Source organism: Sinocyclocheilus anshuiensis, unplaced genomic scaffold (assembly GCF_001515605.1).
Source record: "Sinocyclocheilus anshuiensis isolate Anshui unplaced genomic scaffold, SAMN03320099.WGS_v1.1 scaffold3302, whole genome shotgun sequence".
NCBI lineage: Eukaryota > Metazoa > Chordata > Actinopteri > Cypriniformes > Cyprinidae > Sinocyclocheilus > Sinocyclocheilus anshuiensis.
Genome location: NW_015541055.1, coordinates 92,588 through 112,601, shown reverse-complemented (window position 1 = coordinate 112,601; position 20,014 = coordinate 92,588). Strand labels below are relative to the sequence as shown.

Genomic DNA, 20,014 nt, shown 5'->3' with positions numbered 1-20,014 from the left:
AAACTGCACAATGTGTAAAAATGTCTGGAAAGGCAAATTCAAACATTTTGAAAAGGCCATGAAAGCAAAGATCAAAGCAAAGAAAATCTCAGAAAAAAATTCAATACAAAATATAACATAAAACATTAGATTGCAGCTAAAACAAACAGTATATAGGATTGCTTAAACTCTGCAGACCACTAAAAAGCTTTAAAAGGATTTGAGGCAGTTGGTGTGGTTTCAGTTACACAGTCCTTCGCTGTTTTCCTGGCCCTTCCCCCACATCATCATAGTCTGTTATTAGAAAACGTAAGTAAATTAATGTATCAATACAATGTCACTCATATACTCCCTGACATCCTTTGCATCATCATTCTCCTCCTCCTCAACACCCACTGATAAAAATGTATATTATCAACAACATAAAAATAGTCCTCATATTTTACATGCCACTTTACTGTGCCAATATAGAAGTATATAATTTGAATCCCACACCTGCTTTATCATTGGAGAACTGTGGTACAGTGACGACATCATCATAGTTTTCTGGTAAGTCATCTACAACAAAATAGTGAAAAATTAAATGCATTCATTAATGTACAAAATTTAGGATTTTGAAACAGTACAAATGCATAAGCAAAATGTATATAAATACATAGTGTTTAAACCTGTAGAAATAATTTTAAAATGAACCTTTAGCACAATGTCTCCAACCAGCAGTGATTACATCATCATAATCCTCTGGTGTGATTTGTTGCTCTTCTAAATTTTTGAATAGTACAGAAATAAATAGCAGAAACTAAGTTTACTGTTCACATGCCAAAAAGGTAATAAAATTAAGTAAAATCCTGTGATCAGTTAACAAAGTCACTGACCTGTTGGGCCTTTAGTGGTGCTGATGTCATTATAGTAGCCAGGTTTGACACTTGCTGAAGATTTTGCTTTAAAAAAAAAAAACATTTACATTTTGTCACAGAGTCATTCAGTCTGGAATTTGTTTTGCATTTGCACTATTTCTCTGCCTGTGTTTGTTGTCACAGTTAATGATTTGATGATTTGAGTTGCCACTAATCACCTCATTTGCACTGTGTATTAGTTCTCTCTGTTTCAGTTGAGTTTGTCTGGTCTCGTCCATGTTACATCTGTGCTAAAGCCACCGTGTTTGTATTGCATGTGTGTTGGATTAAAGACTTTTGGAGCATTCATCTTCATCTTTGTGCTTTTTATACAGCATAGTGTGACACATTTATTCATTTAGCGGACACTTTAATCCAAAGCGACTTCCAAATGATGAATATAAGTGATTTATCATAAAGAGGCAAATAAACACAAGAAGTGATATTTTTATTAGAGCTATTATTAATAATAATACCTTATCTTAATTATGTGCTGAATGGTTTATATAATTTAAACTCTGCAAAGATAACTTGCTACATGAATGCTTTTAATTAATTTAACATACATACATGCTTCTGTATGTAGCAGGTAACATTATGATATTTCAGTCTCTAACCTGAAACAAGCTCATCAGCATATTTATACCCAGAATGCTGTTCTTCAGAAAAGATACTTCCTGTTATGGAGAAGTAGAACCATCAGACACATTCACAATCACAAATCAACCAAAATCCCCATTTCCTTTGGATCTTATAAAATTAACCCAATATAATTCAAACGATACACACAAGATCCCACAAATGAATCTATGCAATTTACTCCACTTACCCCTCTTACTGAAATTATTACATTTTTTATCTCATCACATTAAATGCTTACTCACCCCTCTGAGTGAAGAGACTGTGTCTATTAGTGGGTCTGTGCTGAATCTCCTCATAAACAGCCTCAGTCGTTGTCCTGTGTCTCCTCTTAGAGAGAGCTGTGAGTGTAGACAGACAAACCTGCTGTCAGTTCACAACACATGACTGATCACACACTGAATAAGACACAATATGATAGTCTCTGGATCTCTCCTACCTCTCCTCATCACTCTGTTCTGCTGAATCAGTATAAGCAGTGGCACTAAGAACAGTAAGAGCACAACTCCCAGAACAATCACAAGCACTGGGGGGATGGAGAGAGACACTGCTGGAGGAGTTTGTGGAGGAGAGACTGATGTTGAACGCACTGGAGGAAAAACTGGAGGAGAAGCTGATGTTGTTGCGGCAGGAGTAGAGGACACTGACAAATCTGGCAAATCTGTCAAACACACAAACACATTCAAAATCATGCAAAACATTGATTTAAATATTATTAGCTCTGAATGCTTAAACAAATAATATTCCTTGGTGTTGTACTGTGACCTGCACATGTGAGTCCAGCGTGCTCTTTGTGGGAGCAGTCAGTGTGGTTTTTCAGGGAGAGAGGACAGTCCCACAGGTGAATCTCATTCCCTCTGCACTCGACTCTGTTCAGCCACACAACACCTTCACCAGCACCAAAGACTGAATTCCCATCAGCCCTCAGTGCTGCTCCACAACCCAGCTGCCTGCAGACCACCTGAGCATCGCTGATGTCCCACTGATCATCACAGACTGAGCCCCACACAGCGTTATGATACACCTCCAGCCTCCCAGAGCACCGGCCCTCCCCTCCACTCAGTCTGAGAGGAACATGATCTAAAACACACACATCACAAAAAAGGACACATTAATTACCAGCAGAGTACTGTCAGAACAGCAGCGTCTGCACAGGAGTATGTGTGATCATTTGTACTGTATATTCCAACATGAAATCCTGCTGGTGCCTCATATCAGAACACCATTACCTTGGGTTGCATAGAACATTCATAATTTTTATGTTTTTTCCATTAAATGAACTTACCTGAACACTGTCTCTGGTGGAGAGATGTGGAGCATGTCAGAGAGCTGCGAGGAGACTCATGACTCTCCTGTTCTGTAACAACAATTAAATATTATAAAATATGTATTCAATACAACTTCTCAAAGCATTAATGCTAAAGGATAACTGTATTGTTTACTGATGGAAAAAGTATTTGTTTTACCTGAGCAGATGATTTTGGCCAATTCATCTTCACCACAGTCATTCTGTCCCCAGGATGAAGATGGACACTGCCACAGATTTGAATCATGTGGTCGACATTTCACTTCATCCAGCCAGTTAGTAGCTGATTTCACTCTTGATACTGAATCAGAAAAATCACCAGATCTTCCACAGTTCAGCTCTTGACAAATCAGACTTGCTGTGTCTCTGTCCATCTTGTTGTAACATACATTACCCCAGGATCCATTGTAGAAAACCTCCACATTCCCTTCACAGCCCTCAGTTAACCTGATCTCTTTAAATTCTACATGAAAAAAATTACATTTTAAAATCACAAAATTGGAAAATGTGAACACTACGGACACATGAATGTTGAAATGTGTAAAACTGTATATTTAAATTCAATGTAAACAATTTAGCAGCATGTTTACCTGAGCACATGACTCCTACATCCTCCTTGTGTTGACAGTCATGTTTTCCCCAGCCTGGAGAAGAGCAGCTCCACAGGGACGTCTCATTCCCCTCACACTCCACCTCATCCAGCCATATGGGTCCAGAACCAGGACCAAACCAGGCTGGTACCTGCACACTGTCCCACATGAGCCGCTGTGAAAAACCTCCAGCCTCCATACACTGTCCCACATGAGCCGCTGTGAAAAACCTCCAGCCTCCATACACTGTCCCACATGAGCCGCTGTGAAAAACCTCCAGCCTCCCTGCACAGTCTCCGCCAGAACCCACCAGCCTGATGGACCCGCGACCTGATATTCAGAGAAAGTAAAACACATTATTCATCTCTAACTTCTAAAAAATATCTGCCCAGATGTTGTTGCTCTCACCAAGGCAGGTGATTGACAGCTGTTGTGTGGAGCTGCAGTTGAGAGTTTGTGGAGAGCTGCAGTTCCCCAGATGAGCTTCACTCCCAGAGCACTGGAAGCCCGTCACACACTCATGACTGTGTTCAGGACTGGATGAAGAGGAGCCGTAGAAGTTCAGCACAGAGCCACAGCCCAGCTGTCTGCAGACCACAGAGGATTCAGTGAGACTCCAGGAGTCCAGCAGAACTCTCCTCCAGACCTGATGGATGAAAACTTCCACCAACCCCTCACACTGTCTCTCTCCAGACAACCGCACCAGACCATCATGAAGAGCCAGAGAGGAACCTGAGTGAAAGATGTGGCATTTTATTAATATATTGCAAGGTAATTTATGTACTTAACTTTTTTTAATAAAATCCTCTCACCAGAGCAGATGACTCCAACATCTCGTCTGTGAGAACATTCAGCTCGACTCCATGAAGAGATGGAACATTCTGAGAGTTTTGTTTCATTCCCGTCACAATCAAACACATCAGCCCAGATTTCACCACTTCCCTCTCCAAACCAGTCTGATCCCACAACAGACACAGCAATCCCACAATTCAGCTGTCTACAGAGGACACTGGCAGCTCTCATATCCCAGCATGCATCACACACTGTGCCCCATTTACTGAAGTACTGACGTTCAACTCGACCAGAACAGGAGTCTGAACCATTTACTAGATGAACCTCAGCATAACCTGTATAAAGAACTTAGAGGTTCAGAAACAACATATAATGCAGCTGACATTATGCTGACACAGCTGACAAGTTGCATTGTGTCAAAAAATCAAAAGATGAGACACTGAATATTGATACTTAACCTGAGCAGATCAGTCCCATATTGTCACTGCTGCAGTTGTGTTTGTGTGATGATGATATTGAACAGAACCTTTGTCAAAAGCAGCTGCTCCCAGCACCTGTACAGGAGCCCCACAGTCCAGCTCTCTACACACAACCTCTGCATCCTGCTGGTCAAAGGCAGCATCACACACTGACATCCACGTCTGATCATGAAGTATCTCTAACCTCCCAGAGCACAGGTGAGATCCATTAACAAGTCGAGGTGGTGTATGACCTGTTTAAATAATATGAATCACAGTACACAAAAACAAATAAAACACATGATAGTTAAATACCATAACACAGTTTTCCAAACAAAACACAATTATTCTTTGTGTCATCATAATAAATCCATGGGCAACCATTTTTTTTCTCATTTACCTGAACAGATGACACCAGCATCAGAATTGTGAGTACAGGCATGTAGGCTCCATCCTGATGACCCACAGTTTTTCAGTGTAGACTCTGATCCAGTACATACTACCGCACTCATCCAGATTGGTCCTGATCCGGATCCAAAATGAGCACCACCCAGAGCATCTACAGGTTCTCCACAGTCCAGCTCTTTACACACCACTGCAGCATCAGGCATATCCCAGAAATCACCACACACTGTTCCCCACTGACCTCTATGAAGAACCTCCACTCTACCAGCACAGCGACTGTGACCATCAACTAGCCTCACGTTTTTTTTATCTAAGTGACAAAAGAATACAGAGAGAGAGGCTACAAATAAAAGTAGGGTATTTTTAATAATACGTCTTATTTTAATTCTCACCAGCACATAGCAGCCCCTGGTAATTATCATGAGAACAGTCGTTTTCATGTGATGGTGATGTTGGACAGAGGTGAATCTGAGATTCATTTCCTCTGCACTGAATCTCTTGTGTCCACATCTGAGCGTCTCCTTTGTCAAAAGCAGCTGCTCCCAGCACCTGTACAGGAGCCCCACAGTCCAGCTCTCTACACACAACCTCTGCATCCTGCTGGTCAAAGGCAGCGTCACACACTGACATCCACGTCTGATCATGAAGTATCTCTAACCTCCCTGAGCAACTGGTGTTTCCAATAAGCTTGACATCTGAAGTAATACAAGAGAAGAAACGTTTAAAAAAAAATTTTTTTTTAAAGCAATTGACAATTGTTTTCATACACTTTTGTTATCTCAATGCGTAATGCTTGTCATTGCTGGTCAACCACAAAGTAACATTTACAGTGAAAAGGAATCAAAGTAAAATATTCAGCTGATTTAAGAAGGGTTCATTTAAAGGATTAGTTCTCACACACACACACACACACACACACACAGAGAGAGAGAGAGAGAGAGAGAAAGAAAGAAAGAAAGAAAGAAGTCATCATTTACCCACTCTCATGGCAATCCAAACTAGGGCTGTGCAATATTGATAAAAAATTACATTCTTCAAAAATGTTTGTAAAATTGCTTATTATTAGCATGTTCTTGTACTCCTGTAGGTCACTTTAACTTGATTTCCAGGGGTATTTTTACCTTCATAAGGGCAATTGTTCTGACCTTATTTCACAAGTTCCCCTGCCCATCCAATCTTAATAGTTAATGGTAAACAAACTTGGCTTGCTGTCCTCGACAGATGATCGAACCTGAGGCTTGGCTTGAGCTCGGAGTTCAACCCCCTACTGCGGTACTACACAGAGATGGAGAATGACAGAAATAGTGGAGATGGGGAGGTGGAGGGATGCTGGAAGAATTGTCACTGGGATGGCACAACGACTGCTGCTTATATACGCTCATAATGATGATTGACAGGACTGAATGATTAGGCTCCTCCCAAACCTACGTTCGGAACTTCATTAAATTTATGTCATCTTTTATGTAAAATTCTTAAAAAGAGCACTCTTATGTGATATTTTGTAGCTATATCGTACTATGTTCTGAATGTAAAATATATATATATACATTTTTTAGGATTATTTCAATAATATTAAGTTCAAAAGAACAGCATTTATTTGAAATAGAAATTTTTTGTAACATTATAAATGTCTTTACAGTCACTTTTGGTCAATTTAATGGATCTTTGCTAAATAAAACTTTTCTTTTTCTTTTTTTAATCTTACATACTCCAAACATTTGAATGGTAGTGTATCACGGTTTCCACAAAAATATTAAGCAGCACAACTGTTGGATATTGACATGTTTTTATCATGTGACACTGAAGACTGGAGAAATGGCTGTTGAAAATTCAGCTTTGCCATCACAGGAATAAATTATATTTTAAAATATATTAAAATAGAAAACTGTTATTTTAAAATGTAATAATATTCTACAATATTACTGTATTTTTCATCAAATGCAGAAAGACTTCTGTCAAAACCATTAAAAAATTTTGACCAGTAGTGTACTGTCATAAAAGTCATACAGGTCGGGAAAGTCATGAAGGTGAGTAAATAATGAAATAATTTTCATTTTTGGGTGAACTACGCACTGAGGCAGGTGGATCATCAGTAAAAATAGGATGAGGTTTGGGCCAGATTACCTGAGCAGATGACTCCTGCATCCTTAGTATGATCACAGTCATAAAAAAACACTTCTGCTGATATACAGTTCTTAAGTGTTGACTCTGATCCATTACATAACTTGAAATGTGACCAGATTGGCCCTGATCCTGGTCCAAAATGAGCACCACCAAGAGCATCTACAGGTTCTCCACAGTCCAGCTCTCTACACACCACTGCAGCTTCAGTCATATCCCAACCATAATCACAAACTGTTCCCCACTGACCTCTATGAAGAGCCTCCACTCTACCAGCACATGGATTGTTACCATCAACCAACCTCACTCTAATATTGCCTATACAATGGAAAAGAGTGGGAATAAAAAAAAAGTATTAAAAAAAGTTTCAAAGGAGTTTCAAAAAAGAAAAAAACTATAGTGAAACTAAACTAATATTTAGTCTATATTTAGGAACTTAAAATTTTATTTCAGTTTATTTAAAAAAGGACCAAACCTGCACACACCAGCCCAACATCATTGTAATGAGAACTATTGTTTTCGTGTGATTGTGATGTTGGACAGAGGTGAATCTGAGACTCATTTCCTCTGCACTGAATCTCTTGTGTCCACATCTGAGTGTCTCCTTTGTCAAAAGCAGCTGCTCCCAGCACCTGTACAGGAGCCCCACAGTCCAGCTCTCTACACACAACCTCTGCATCCTGCTGGTCAAAGGCAGTGTCACACACTGACATCCACGTCTGATCATGAAGTATCTCTAACCTCCCAGAGCAGCGAGAACCTCCAACCAGCCTGACTTCTGAAAGAGCAACATTTAAGTTGACTGGTTACAGTATATTGACTGGTATATGAATCAATATTGATTCATATACCAATCATAAGAAATGTAAAAAAAAAAAAAAAAAAAACATTATTGAAAATCATATTTTTCTTCATCCTCTGAAAATAGATATTTACTATGTATGTGAGATATCTGAATACACATGACCAGCCACATTTTCATGTCAATGATCTCATGTCATGTCTATTTGTTAGAAAACATGTCTGTTTGTAAGAAAATTGGTCTGCCCAGTCACAGTGAGGTAATAAGGAGGAAATAGAATATATACTACTATTCCTAAGCAACATAAAAACGAAATTTATCAGTAAAATGTGGGGTATTCCACCAAATCTTGCAGTGTTATTTGTTGTACCTGCTACATTTATTACATTAGAACGTAGAGTTAGAAACAAGCTGCTGAAGTTTATTTTTAACAAGGCCAAAAATATGTATGGTCAAAGAGAAGGTCGAAAATTACATTACAAGTGTATTTGGTGCAACTGTTTTGTACTATAAAAGGATTCTTAGCTTACCTGAACAAATGACTTGAGCATTTTTATCAAGACAGCTGTCATGATAAAGCAGTGGTACAAATCCACAATTCTTAAGTGAGGACTCAGATCCAGTACACAATGCATTTTTTATCCAGCTTCGTCCTGATCCTGATCCAAAATGAGCATCACCCAGAACATCTACAGGTTCTCCACAGTCCAGCTCTCTACACACCACTGCAGCATCAACCAAATCCCAACCACCGTCACACACTGTTTCCCACTGACCTCTATGAAGAACCTCCACTCTACCAGCACAGCGACTGTGACCACCAACCAACCTCACATTTATTTTGTCTTTAATTGTAAGAGAGAGCAATAGAAAAATTAATAATCCATTTAAAATTTTACAATAAAATAAAATATGCTCTAGACCTTAATCAGTTTAGACGCCATATTGAATTTAACATAGATTCCTGTCATTCCTCAAACATTAAATATGCCCAACCCAGACTAAGGTCTTTTGTACTGTGAACTCTTACCAGCACACAGCAAACCAATGATGTGTTTCTGAGAACAGTTGCTTTTGACTGATGGTGATGTTGGACAGAGGTGAATCTGAGACTCATTTCCTCTGCACTGAATCTCTTGTGTCCACATCTGAGTGTCTCCTTTGCCAAAAGCAGCTGCTCCCAGCACCTGTACAGGAGCCCCACAGTCCAGCTCTCTACACACAACCTCTGCATCCTGCTGGTCAAAGGCAGCGTCACACACTGACATCCACGTCTGATCATGAAGTATCTCTAACCACCCAGAGCAGCGAGAACCTCCAACCAGCCTGACTTCTGAAAGGACACAGATTAAAAAAAACATAGATTAGTAAAAAAAAACAAAAAAAACATTTATGGATCCTCAAGATCATGATTTATACATCATTTTAGTCTTTGGATAAATAAATAATATAAAAATACAAAAGGAAAACTATTTATTATTGTCAACATTTTTAAATCAACTTCTTTAGAAGTCAGTATGGAAGCACAAAAATCTTATATAGATATGAATAAAAAATATGTAAAATACTTTACCTGAGCAGATGACTCCAGCATCTTTAGAATGATCACAGTTATTTTTACCCCATCCAAATGACCCACAGTTCTTCAGTGTAGATTCTGATCCAGTACACAAGACAAAAGTCATCCAGATTGGTCCTGATCCTGGTCCAAAATGAGCATCACCCAGAGCATCTACAGGTTCTCCACAGTCCAGCTCTCTACACACCACTGCAGCATCAGCCAAATCCCATTCCTCATCACACACTGTTCCCCACTGACCTCTATGATGAACCTCCACTGTACCAGCACAGCGACTGTGACCATCAACCAACCTCACATTCACACTGTCTGTATATTGAACAGAGACAATGAGAGAGAGATGAAGGGATGAGAGAGTTTAAGAATCACAAATTGGGACACATATGTCTGAATATTTAAATTAGGGATGCACCGATACCACTTTTTCCAGTACTCGCCCGATACCGATACTTTTATTTTGGTACTTGCCGATACCGAGTACCGATACCAATATTTTATTGCATTTGTACATTTTTTAAATATTGGGTACAGAAACCAAAAGAGTATGTATAATGTTAGTTGGTTAACTTAATTTATCGAATACATACAGTCAAAAAAAAAAATATTCAGACACCTTCAACATTTCTCACATTTTCACAGTTTATTCGCTATAGTTTAGAACATGGTAATAAAATATGACAAGAACTCAGAGTTTCTTTGTCTGAATATGGCACTTATCACATGCTGTGTGGTATCGGGGGGCATTTTAACGAGTACGAGTACAGGAGCTCAGTATCGGTGCATCCCTAATTTAAATGAATATTCAGATTTCAAGTTGAGCTCAATCAACATCATTTTTGGTATGTTAGCATAAAAATTCATGTTTATTCCTCCCTACTTTAAAAAGAAAAGCAAATTTGAGGCTATAGTCAGGCATTTTTACACTAAAATCATGTTAACACACATTGTTTAGTATTTAAGGTTTACAGCTTGACCCTCATTCACTTCTATTGAAAATGACTGTCTCACTTTAAGCCAGATTTTGTGCGTGCGTGTGTGTGTGTGTGTGTGTGTATATCAATATATATTTAAGCAGGAACAAGAAATAAATTTTTGTGGAAAACAAAACGATGATGTCAACTTTAATATTTCCACCCCCACAACATAATATATATTAATCAAGGAATGATAAATTTTTCTTTGGTAACAATTTTCATGGGACTGACTCAAACTAACATGTCTGTCAGTGATTTTTCCAAATGAATGTTTATCACATCAGAGTATCGTCGTAGATACTCTAGTGACTCCAAATGTGCTATGAATTTCACTGCCATCCAACTCGAGGGACCGAGACATGTGCTTATAATGGATATTAACATTATTTTGAGACTCCATGAGAGAGAGAAATAATAGAGAGATAAACTGCCTGCTAAGCAATACAGGATCAAATTCAACATACTGTGCAAATGCAATTACCCTGTCATCTAAAACAACACATTACAGTACAGTTTAATTTTAAGTGACTAAAGAACACAATCCCGACCCCTTCTAAAAATAACTTTTTAAATTTCAAATGTACTTACCAGTTGTGGTAAGCATTACCACTGAAATCAGTAAAATGAGTGCCAAGCATCTCCCCATCATCCTCATCCTCAGCATTATTAACTCAACACCCAGTGTACAAGCTTCTCCGCTCTGATGATACAGAAATACAGGAATCCACTCAGCCTCCTTAATGAGAGAGAAAGAGGCCCAACACCCTCCAATCACACTCGCTATTACCTTATTAGACACAACAGAGGAAATCATCAAACAACTTCAGTGACAAATCAGAGGACGCTTTTCTGACTTTCACCATATATAAATATATACATCAAAGCTGTCAGTGCTGATGAACTCCTCCTACCCACACATACTACATCAAGATGCCTCACTGAGGGGATGTATGCACACACGATACTTACAGGAGACAGGAAATTCTCCAGTTTATTTACAGCATCAACACCTGCAGTGACAAGATAAAAGCACTGATAACTGAATGTCCAAAACATTGTCTGTTAATGTTTACATATATTAGCATCACATTAACACACAAACAAAACTCAACTCAAGACCAAGAATGAAAAAGCTTTTTTCTTTTCAAAGTTTACCAAGAGCAAAGTGCACATTTTATCTATATCTCAAAATAATTCCTGTGACTCATGTGAAATTGACTTCATTGCATAACAGTTGTCTCTTTCAGTTGGTCCACAAAACCCATAATCATCAACGCAGTGAAGAAAAAAAGTGAAGATTATTAGCTCACCTTGTGACCAGCAGAGAGAGCCATGTACTGCATTCTGTATTGCACATACATTGAAAAATGAACCTCCATAGACTTTAGTATAAAAGAAAATGTAGTTTTGTTGTATTTCAATAATAATAATAATAATAATAATAATATATTACCGGTAGTTTCACACAAATTGTGAACAGTGAAACAGATATTGAATAAAGATGGATAATAAAATAATTAAGCATTGCATAACATTTCAATTAAACCCAACCCATTAAACCCAACACCGCATTAAGAAATAACTGGTTGGTTTACATGTCACTCATACTGTCTCTTTGCATCTACATTTTCCTTTCGGTGATGTTTACAGGCAGAGTGTGAGTCTGAGTTCACTCTGTATTGTAAAGTCTATGTAAAGTTATGTACACACTGTAAAGTTTCAAGAGTGACAACCGCATTTAAACACAGGAGTGAATCCGCTAAATTACATTTCATTCAGTAACAATCGAACAATCCTTCTTCAGACTGCTGCTTAGAAACTGAATCTTTGCAGGAAGTCAGAGGACCTGGTACTGAGAACAGTTCGACAGCACATGAAGGTCATACGTGGTAATTCAGTTTCCTTCTCCATTTCTCCTGCTTGTCAGCTTCAAAACGGTCTTTAAGATCAACAGATTATTCACAGCAGATCAGCTAGGGTGAGCGTGATTTGACCAAGTACAACATGTTGAACATCATTCCAATCAACCAATCAGAATTGAGAGATAACTTTTCAGGACATGACAGTTTTACACTGTTAGCGATTTCTGTAAATTACACAGTATTTAACTGTAATATGAACTGTACTTTACTGTAAAACAGTTATACAGTACGTTACTGTATTTTAAAGTTGCATTATGGGAAATATCCTCTTGGCGCCATTAAAATACAGTATTTTTCATTTACTGTAAATCCAAATACAGTAAAAAAAAAAGAGCACGAAACCTGACCAATGACAGAAAGGCTTTTTTTCTTTTTGGAGAAAGAAGAAGAAGAAGAAGAAGAAGAAAAGCTTTGAAAAAAAATAGTCCATGCTTCTTGTGTGTAACAAAAGTTTGAGTTCTTTTTGAAGATTCACTATCGTCACTATTCACTATTATCATAATATGTTGTGCTTAGGATAAATTTGAAGAATTTTTTCTAACTATAATACTTAGAATAGTATGTAATGTATATAGTAGTTTGTAACAATGTTTTGTTTGAGTCGTAACTGAATCTGTGAAAATATTAAAATGTTATTGCAAGGATTACAATTGAACAATTAAAAAATTAAAAGTTATACAGTTGTCATTGCTTATTTTCAGTTAAATTATATATATTTTTTTCTTGTATTTCAATATGTTACTGGAGAAAAGACCATAAAATTACCGTATATTTTACAGTAAAAACTGTAAAAGTACAGTACATACTGTAAATACATTTACAGCAAGTTAAATGGTACTGTAAATATGAATACAGTATTTTTACTGTAAGTTTAATTTACAGTAAGTTACTGGCGAACTGCTGCCAGTAAGTTACTGTCATTTCTACAGGAAATTTTTAACAGTGTAGGCTTACAATCAGGATTCCTTCTACACCCTTGTTAATCAGCTATCATTTCCCTCTGATTTTAGGAATAAATTATGGGTACGGTTAGGTTTAGGGGTAGGGATTGGGTTTAGTCTGTATTTTTGGACAGTAATGTTGATCCAGGATCAACAAAAGATGTTGATCCAGGAACATGTCTTACTTGGCAAAATCGCAACGACCATCAGCTAGGACTGGTAGAACATACTTACCCCATCAAAGCCCTACAAGTACAGCCATCTCAGAGGACTGCCTATTCTGCCCTTGACAAAGCTCATCCACTCTTGTTAACTGGCTCTGATTATCATAGGGGTCATAGGATACAAAACATTATACTCACTTCTGTAGATGAGGCTGGATCATGAAAGATTTGCGTGAACATAGACGCATTTAGGCAGATCAGGGGCACATTCCCTTCAGAAACAATGTAATCCACTGCGAGGGAGGGGCCTGTCTCTGTGACATCACACAGACAGTCATCTGAGATCGGCTCGATTTGAGAAAGGGGAAAACATTTAACCAGATTTTTTTTTTTAAACACTGGGTGGATTTTTATCATTATAGGGTGGTTGTGTACACACACTGCCAACACACATTTCAGTTCAAACAACTTGTAAAAGTGCATGTAGCATCCTATGACCCCTTCAACCACTACAGTCATGTTTGTGTTGCCTTTGATATATTTTGTATGTTAAAAATTGTCTAAGGATCGCATTATTTCCGTTGTTTATGGGGGACTTTTATTTTGAAACGGAATCTGCTTTCACTGCTCAGAGAGAGTAATAAGAAATGGTATGGAGAGCGAACGCTTCATGACAGGCGGCTTAACAGAACTCGTGCACGAAAGGACTGTTTATAAATTTATTCAGAATATAAGTAAAAATAAACAGCTATTTTCCGAGTTTTGAGCCATTCATTCCTGTTTTGTACACATTGTCATAATAGTGTCAATCGGAAAAAAAATGCTGTAATCACAATTAATTGCATAATAGTATAATACTTTTATATTGTTAAAATTTCACATTGAATCTCCAAACTAATGTAGAAACAACATAAAGATTATATATTTTAAATGAGTTTAATAAAGTTAAATATGAGTTTTTACTAAGTAAACTATCATTAATAAAGACCAGTATACCAATATTGCTGCACTGATGTCTGTATTGAATGCATTTTCCCTCAATTATAGCCATTAATTATAGCCATTCAACATTACAGAATAATTGAAAGCTATTATTTTCAACATTTAATAAGCTTTAAAAAATATAACAACTTTTAATTTAAGTGAACATAAACAAAAGAAAAACTTCACATAAACTATAAATTTATAGCTTTGAGTCCATGTTAGTTATAAAATCACATGTACTTTTTAAAATTTGTTTTTTAATTACTGTTATTCAGAAGTACATACAGGTACAGGTACACAGTATATATTAGTACATAGTATGTTAATAGGTCATTAAAAAAGATAATAAAGTATATCTATGACCATACACAGTTCATCATACAGGAATACTAGACAAAATTGTCTGTTGTTTTTATTGATTTTAACAATGCCAAAAACAATACAAATCTCACAAAGGTTTAATACCAAAAAAGAGGGGAAACCAGAAAAACCTGAGAATTAACATATCAATATCAACATCACTAAAACTTTGTTCAGATGTGTTGAACTGAGGCAGTGGGTGAGATCATTGAGCCAAATGGCTCCCTTCTTTGTTTGACTCCTCCTCCACATCATCATAATCTGTTATTAAATACAAAATATTAAATCAGGTCAAATGTTCTTATTGGATAAATATTTTAAAAGTCTAAAAAAAACTGGAAAATATTAACTAAATTAAAATAATGTTAAGATAATGAGAACAAAAGGGTTATAGTAACTTACCCAACAGGTTTCTCACATCTTCACTGACACTCATCACATCATCATACTCCTCCTGAACTCCCTCTGATCAAGAATGACATAAAAACATCTCATATCAGTTTATAAAATACGTTCTCATTTGAAGGATTCATTTTCCCTTCAGTGAACTGATTACACAGAACACGTCTGAGGCCTAGTCACATACACGGGTATTTTTGTAAACCCGTGTTTTTCCTTCTTCGTTTAAAAAACAATCTTGTCCACATGAAAACGCAAAAACACACTATGAAGTGCTGCCAAGAGCATGTCAAACCAACAGGTGGCAATATAACCCTAACCATAAAAAGCCATGTTGGCCAATCAGAAGCCTGAAAAAAGTGTGCGCTCCGATGCCACAAGCCAAAATCTCTGGTTTCATCGGCTACATGACAACACTGCAACCGGAGTTTCTGAAAATCTTCAGCCTGGCAGGAGTTTTCAGTGATCTGATACTGCATTTGCGTGTAGATGAACGGCCAAACCACAGAAAAAGCTGCGGTTTTGAAAATACCCGTGTTCGTGTGGACAGGGCCTGATTCTTGTTACATGTTTTCTGCCCCTGTCTGCTGTGTGCCTTGTTTGTCTCCATAGTTAACCTCATTAGTTGCTACAGTCACTCACTTGACCACACCCATCTGCTTGTTAGTTCCCATAGTAACTCATTGATCACTTCTGTTCTCCTGTGTATAAATAGCCCTTATGTTTCCTTTGTGTTTTGTTGGCTGTTGAATGTATTTGTGCTTGTTTTGCCCGTGTTTCTCTTCCTTGTGTTTTTTGTTTCCCATTTTCCTGTTTGTTCTGTTGTTTACTTCTATTAAACTCCTGCAATTAGATTCTGGTCTCAGCCAGCTTTCTTCAGCACATTTCAATACTCATGTAAACATGCGAAGGGGGATTTAAAAAAAAAAAGTAGTTCTGTGCATCTCACCTGTTACCCCTCGAGAGCTCGGTCTATTAATGATGACATCATCATAATTCTCTGGTGTGTCCACTGCACATAAAAATATGACTCAAAATTAAATATAAGCAAAAAAAAAACATTAAGACAGTAATTTAAAGTATTATCTAACAATCTTGATTTTAGAGGAATATTTTTTAAAAGTTGCTAAAAAGTAAAACACCTTTTTTGAAATCAGAGTTCTGTCCGCTCGTCATGACATCATCATAGCTCTCAGGTGTGTCTTCTACAAATTCACACATTCATCACAAACACACATTCATTACATTCAGAACAAATCTGAAATATCTATCTTAAACATACTGTAATATTTTAATTTAAAAGTATATTATATGCTGTTGTAGAGTAAGAGAGGGACACCTGTCTCACGATCTGGTTTCAGTCCATCAGTGATGACATCATCATAGTATCCCGGTGTGATTTCCTTCAGCATCTCTTCTGCATCAACACACAATATGTTTGGATACAAAAGCCAAAATATCTTCTTGTTGCAGATCATGAGAATTTATTAAACATTTGGTAATGAATCATGTGATCAATTAGAAAAGTCACTGACCTTTTAGGCCACTGCCATTAGTGACATCATCATAATATGAAGTCTTGAACTCTTTTGCTAAAAAGGAGAGAAAACTGTTAATATATAATTGAGCAAGAGTATTTGAATAGTATTAAGTCATTGATCAAATGTGTAACAGAATTTATTTATTTATTTATTTATTTATTTATCTAGGTGCATTCTTTAAAAAGGATTTGAGTGTAATGTGGAGTGAATGTGTGCTTCATCTCTCTAACCTGAGAGAAGCTCATCAGCATCTTCATACCCAGAATGCAGTTCTTCAGAGATGAGACTCCCTGTTAAAGAAGAGCAGAGCAGTCAGAAACATGTTCATCATTACAAACAGACTGAATCCTCATTTCCTTAATCATAAAGTAGACAACACAGCACAAATATTAATTATTCACATTTAAAAGCATTATAGGCAGATTCCTTTTTTGTTAGGCCTATTAACAAACACACAAGTATCCTCACATTAACCCATTCCTCACTGTCTTCCAGAAATACACACACCTGCACCTACACTTAAAAATATATGAACGCCTCCTTATGACAATCTAAAAATACTCACAGGAAGAGACACACACACACACACTCACACTCACACACACATATATAAACATGCACCTGCAGCTCTGTGGTTTTCTGTCAGGAATTCTGTGGTTTGAAGCAGGAGGTTTAGCAGGACTAATAATAGATGAACATCAACTGTCTGACAGACTCTCTTATTAATGCTATTAAATGAGATTGATGGCTCGTGTCTCACCCCTCTGAGTGAAGTGATTGTGTCTGTGCTGAATCTCCTCATAAACGGCTTCAGTCGTCGTCCTGTGTCTCCTCTTAGAGAGAGCTGTGAGTGTAGACAGATAAACCTGCTGTCAGTTCACAACACATGACTGATCACACACTGAATAAGACACAATATGACAGTCTCTGGATCTCTCCTACCTCTCCTCATCACTCTGTTCTGCTGAATCAGTATAAGCAGTGGCACTAAGAGCAGTAAGAGCACAACTCCCAGTACAATCACAAGCACTGGAGTGGGGGGAGGGGGGGGAGATGCTGCTGGAGGAGTTTGTGGAGGAGAGACTGATGTTGAGCGCAGTGGAGGAGAAACTGGAGGAGAAGCTGATGTTGTGGCAGGAGTAGAGGACACCGGCACATCTGTCAAAACAGACAAACACATTCAAATTCATGATTGTCTTGAATACATAAAAATATAATAAAATAAATAATACTCCAGTGTTTGCTGTGACCTGCACAGGTGAGTCGAGCGTGCTCTTTGTGGGAGCAGTCAGTGTGGTTTTTCAGGGAGAGAGGACAGTCCCACAGGTGAATCTCATTCCCTCTGCACTCGACTCTGTTCAGCCACACAACACCTTCACCAGCACCAAAGACTGAATTCCCATCAGCCCTCAGTGCTGCTCCACAACCCAGCTGCCTGCAGACCACCTGAGCATCGCTGATGTCCCACTGATCATCACAGACTGAGCCCCACACAGCGTTATGATACACCTCCAGCCTCCCAGAGCACCGGCCCTCCCCTCCACTCAGTCTGAGAGGAACATGATCTAAAACACACACATCAACCAGCACTGACCAGCAACATTCACAACAAAGTTTAAAGTTGTGATAATAATAAATAAAATCATAATAAACTTACTTGAACACTGTCTCTTGTATGGAGATGGTGAGGTAGAACATGTCAGAAGACTCTGAGGAGACTCGCGTGTCTGATCCTCTGAGAATAAAACATGTTAAAATGTAATTTACCACTGAATAGAACAAAATAATTAAGACTAAAAAATAATCATATTTAAACAAACAAAACATGACAATTTCAAATCATCTTAAATCAGTTAATATCATCTGACCTGAGCAGGTGATTTTGGCAACTTCATTATCACAGTCATTCTGTCCCCAGGGTGAAGATGGACACTTAGAAAACCTCCACATTCCCTTCACAGCCCTCAGTTAACCTGATCTCTTTAAAATCTAGATGGAAAAGGATGAGAATCAACCTCAACTCTCACGGAATGACAGTGTTTTAATTAGTGATTTGAATTATACAGGCTTCAATTATTCTGATTAATCCTAACGATTACAGTTCATTAATAGTTCCATTAATTTTTATATAAAAAACAACACTGAACAAACAAACAAAAATACTTAATTCATTAATATATATAAAATACTAATACTGACCAAATGCAAAATGCATATCTTTAGCTGCACTTTGTCATATTAACATCCAGTCTGTAACTACACTGATTTAAATCTCAAAATTAGCTGTAAGCTGTATGTCTGTGATTCACTAAAAAGAACTGACTGATTATAGAGTTTAGTTTGGGAATCGGGTTAGATTGGTCACGCTGCGTGTTTTGTGCTGTAGATTCAGTAGTGTTATGTTCCGGTGTGGACGAGTGAGTAGTTTAGAAAAGTTTAAATAAAATAATTATTTACATTATTGTTTACCTGAGCACACGACTCCAACATCCTCCTTGTGATTACAGTCATGTTTTCCCCAGCCTGGAGAAGAGCAGCTCCACAGGGACGTCTCATTCCCCTCACACTCCACCTCATCCAGCCATATGGGTCCAGAACCAGGACCAAACCAGGCTGGTACCTGCTGGTTACTGAGGGCCACTCCACACTGCAGCTGTCTGCACACCACATGGGCATCTTTAATATCCCAGGAGTCATCACACACTGTCCCCCATGAGCCGCTGTGAAAAACCTCCAGCCTCCCTGCACAGTCTCCCCCAGAACCCACCAGCCTGATGGACCCGCGACCTGATATTCAGAGACAGAAAAACAGTGATTGTACATACATATTTTTGATCACTAATAACTAAAGAATCTGCCCAGATGTTGATTTCTCACCAACGTTTTTTACTGACAGCTGTTGTGTGGAGCTGCAGTTGAGAGTTTGTGAAGAGCTGCAGTTCCCCTGATGAGCTTTACTGCCTGGAGAGAGTATTTATTTGTCATTTAATATTTATCTAAAATATACTACATTTGTTCAAATGTGTAGTTTTAGTCTGAAACCCATGACTTCAGTGTGGTGTGAATGTGCTCACCAGAGCAGATGACTCCAACATCTCGTCTGTGAGAACATTCAGCTCGACTCCATGAAGAGATGGAACATTCTGAGAGTTTTGTTTCATT

The 20,014-nt window shown here is 37.9% G+C and overlaps 2 protein-coding genes across 2 annotated transcripts in view; both read right to left on the bottom strand.

Moving 5' to 3' along the window:
• Positions 1-216: 216 nt before the first annotated feature.
• Positions 217-11,190, bottom strand: LOC107690650 (scavenger receptor cysteine-rich type 1 protein M130-like). Its single transcript, XM_016489033.1, has 20 exons — positions 11,130-11,190; positions 9,562-9,876; positions 9,019-9,318; positions 8,519-8,833; positions 7,668-7,964; positions 7,182-7,504; positions 5,458-5,752; positions 4,223-4,537; positions 3,819-4,142; positions 3,411-3,740; positions 2,981-3,283; positions 2,800-2,871; positions 2,280-2,594; positions 1,954-2,175; positions 1,760-1,855; positions 1,493-1,552; positions 855-920; positions 673-741; positions 475-537; positions 217-273 (listed from the first exon to the last, which is right to left on the bottom strand). The coding sequence occupies exons 1-20, from the start codon at positions 11,188-11,190 to the stop codon at positions 224-226; spliced, it is 4,191 nt and encodes a 1,396-aa protein (XP_016344519.1). The 3' UTR covers positions 217-223.
• A 3,749-nt stretch (positions 11,191-14,939) lies between these two features.
• LOC107690654 (scavenger receptor cysteine-rich type 1 protein M130-like) overlaps positions 14,940-20,014 on the bottom strand; it is a 31,856-nt gene continuing 26,781 nt past the window's right edge. Inside the window, exons 11-21 of the mRNA XM_016489036.1 lie at positions 18,510-18,587; positions 18,103-18,417; positions 17,795-18,010; positions 17,613-17,696; positions 17,083-17,142; positions 16,847-16,903; positions 16,660-16,728; positions 16,454-16,516; positions 16,261-16,323; positions 15,315-15,377; positions 14,940-15,173 (exon numbers count right to left, since the gene is read on the bottom strand). Of these exons, the coding sequence (XP_016344522.1) occupies positions 15,118-15,173; positions 15,315-15,377; positions 16,261-16,323; positions 16,454-16,516; positions 16,660-16,728; positions 16,847-16,903; positions 17,083-17,142; positions 17,613-17,696; positions 17,795-18,010; positions 18,103-18,417; positions 18,510-18,587 (1,124 nt within the window). The 3' untranslated portion in view covers positions 14,940-15,117. The remainder of the gene's footprint in view (positions 15,174-15,314; positions 15,378-16,260; positions 16,324-16,453; positions 16,517-16,659; positions 16,729-16,846; positions 16,904-17,082; positions 17,143-17,612; positions 17,697-17,794; positions 18,011-18,102; positions 18,418-18,509; positions 18,588-20,014) is intronic.

What these genes read in the sequence shown, in the direction of transcription:
- LOC107690650 (XM_016489033.1), bottom strand. Translation starts at nt 11,190, where the DNA reads ATGATGGGGAGATGCTTGGCACTCATTTTACTGATTTCAGTGGTAATG. An exon ending in CATTGGTTTGCTGTGTGCTG is followed by an intron (nt 8,834 to 9,018) that starts GTAAGAGTTCAC and finishes TTACAATTAAAG; the next exon opens with ACAAAATAAATGTGAGGTTG. An exon ending in GGCCAAAATCATCTGCTCAG is followed by an intron (nt 2,872 to 2,980) that starts GTAAAACAAATA and finishes TTGTTGTTACAG; the next exon opens with AACAGGAGAGTCATGAGTCT.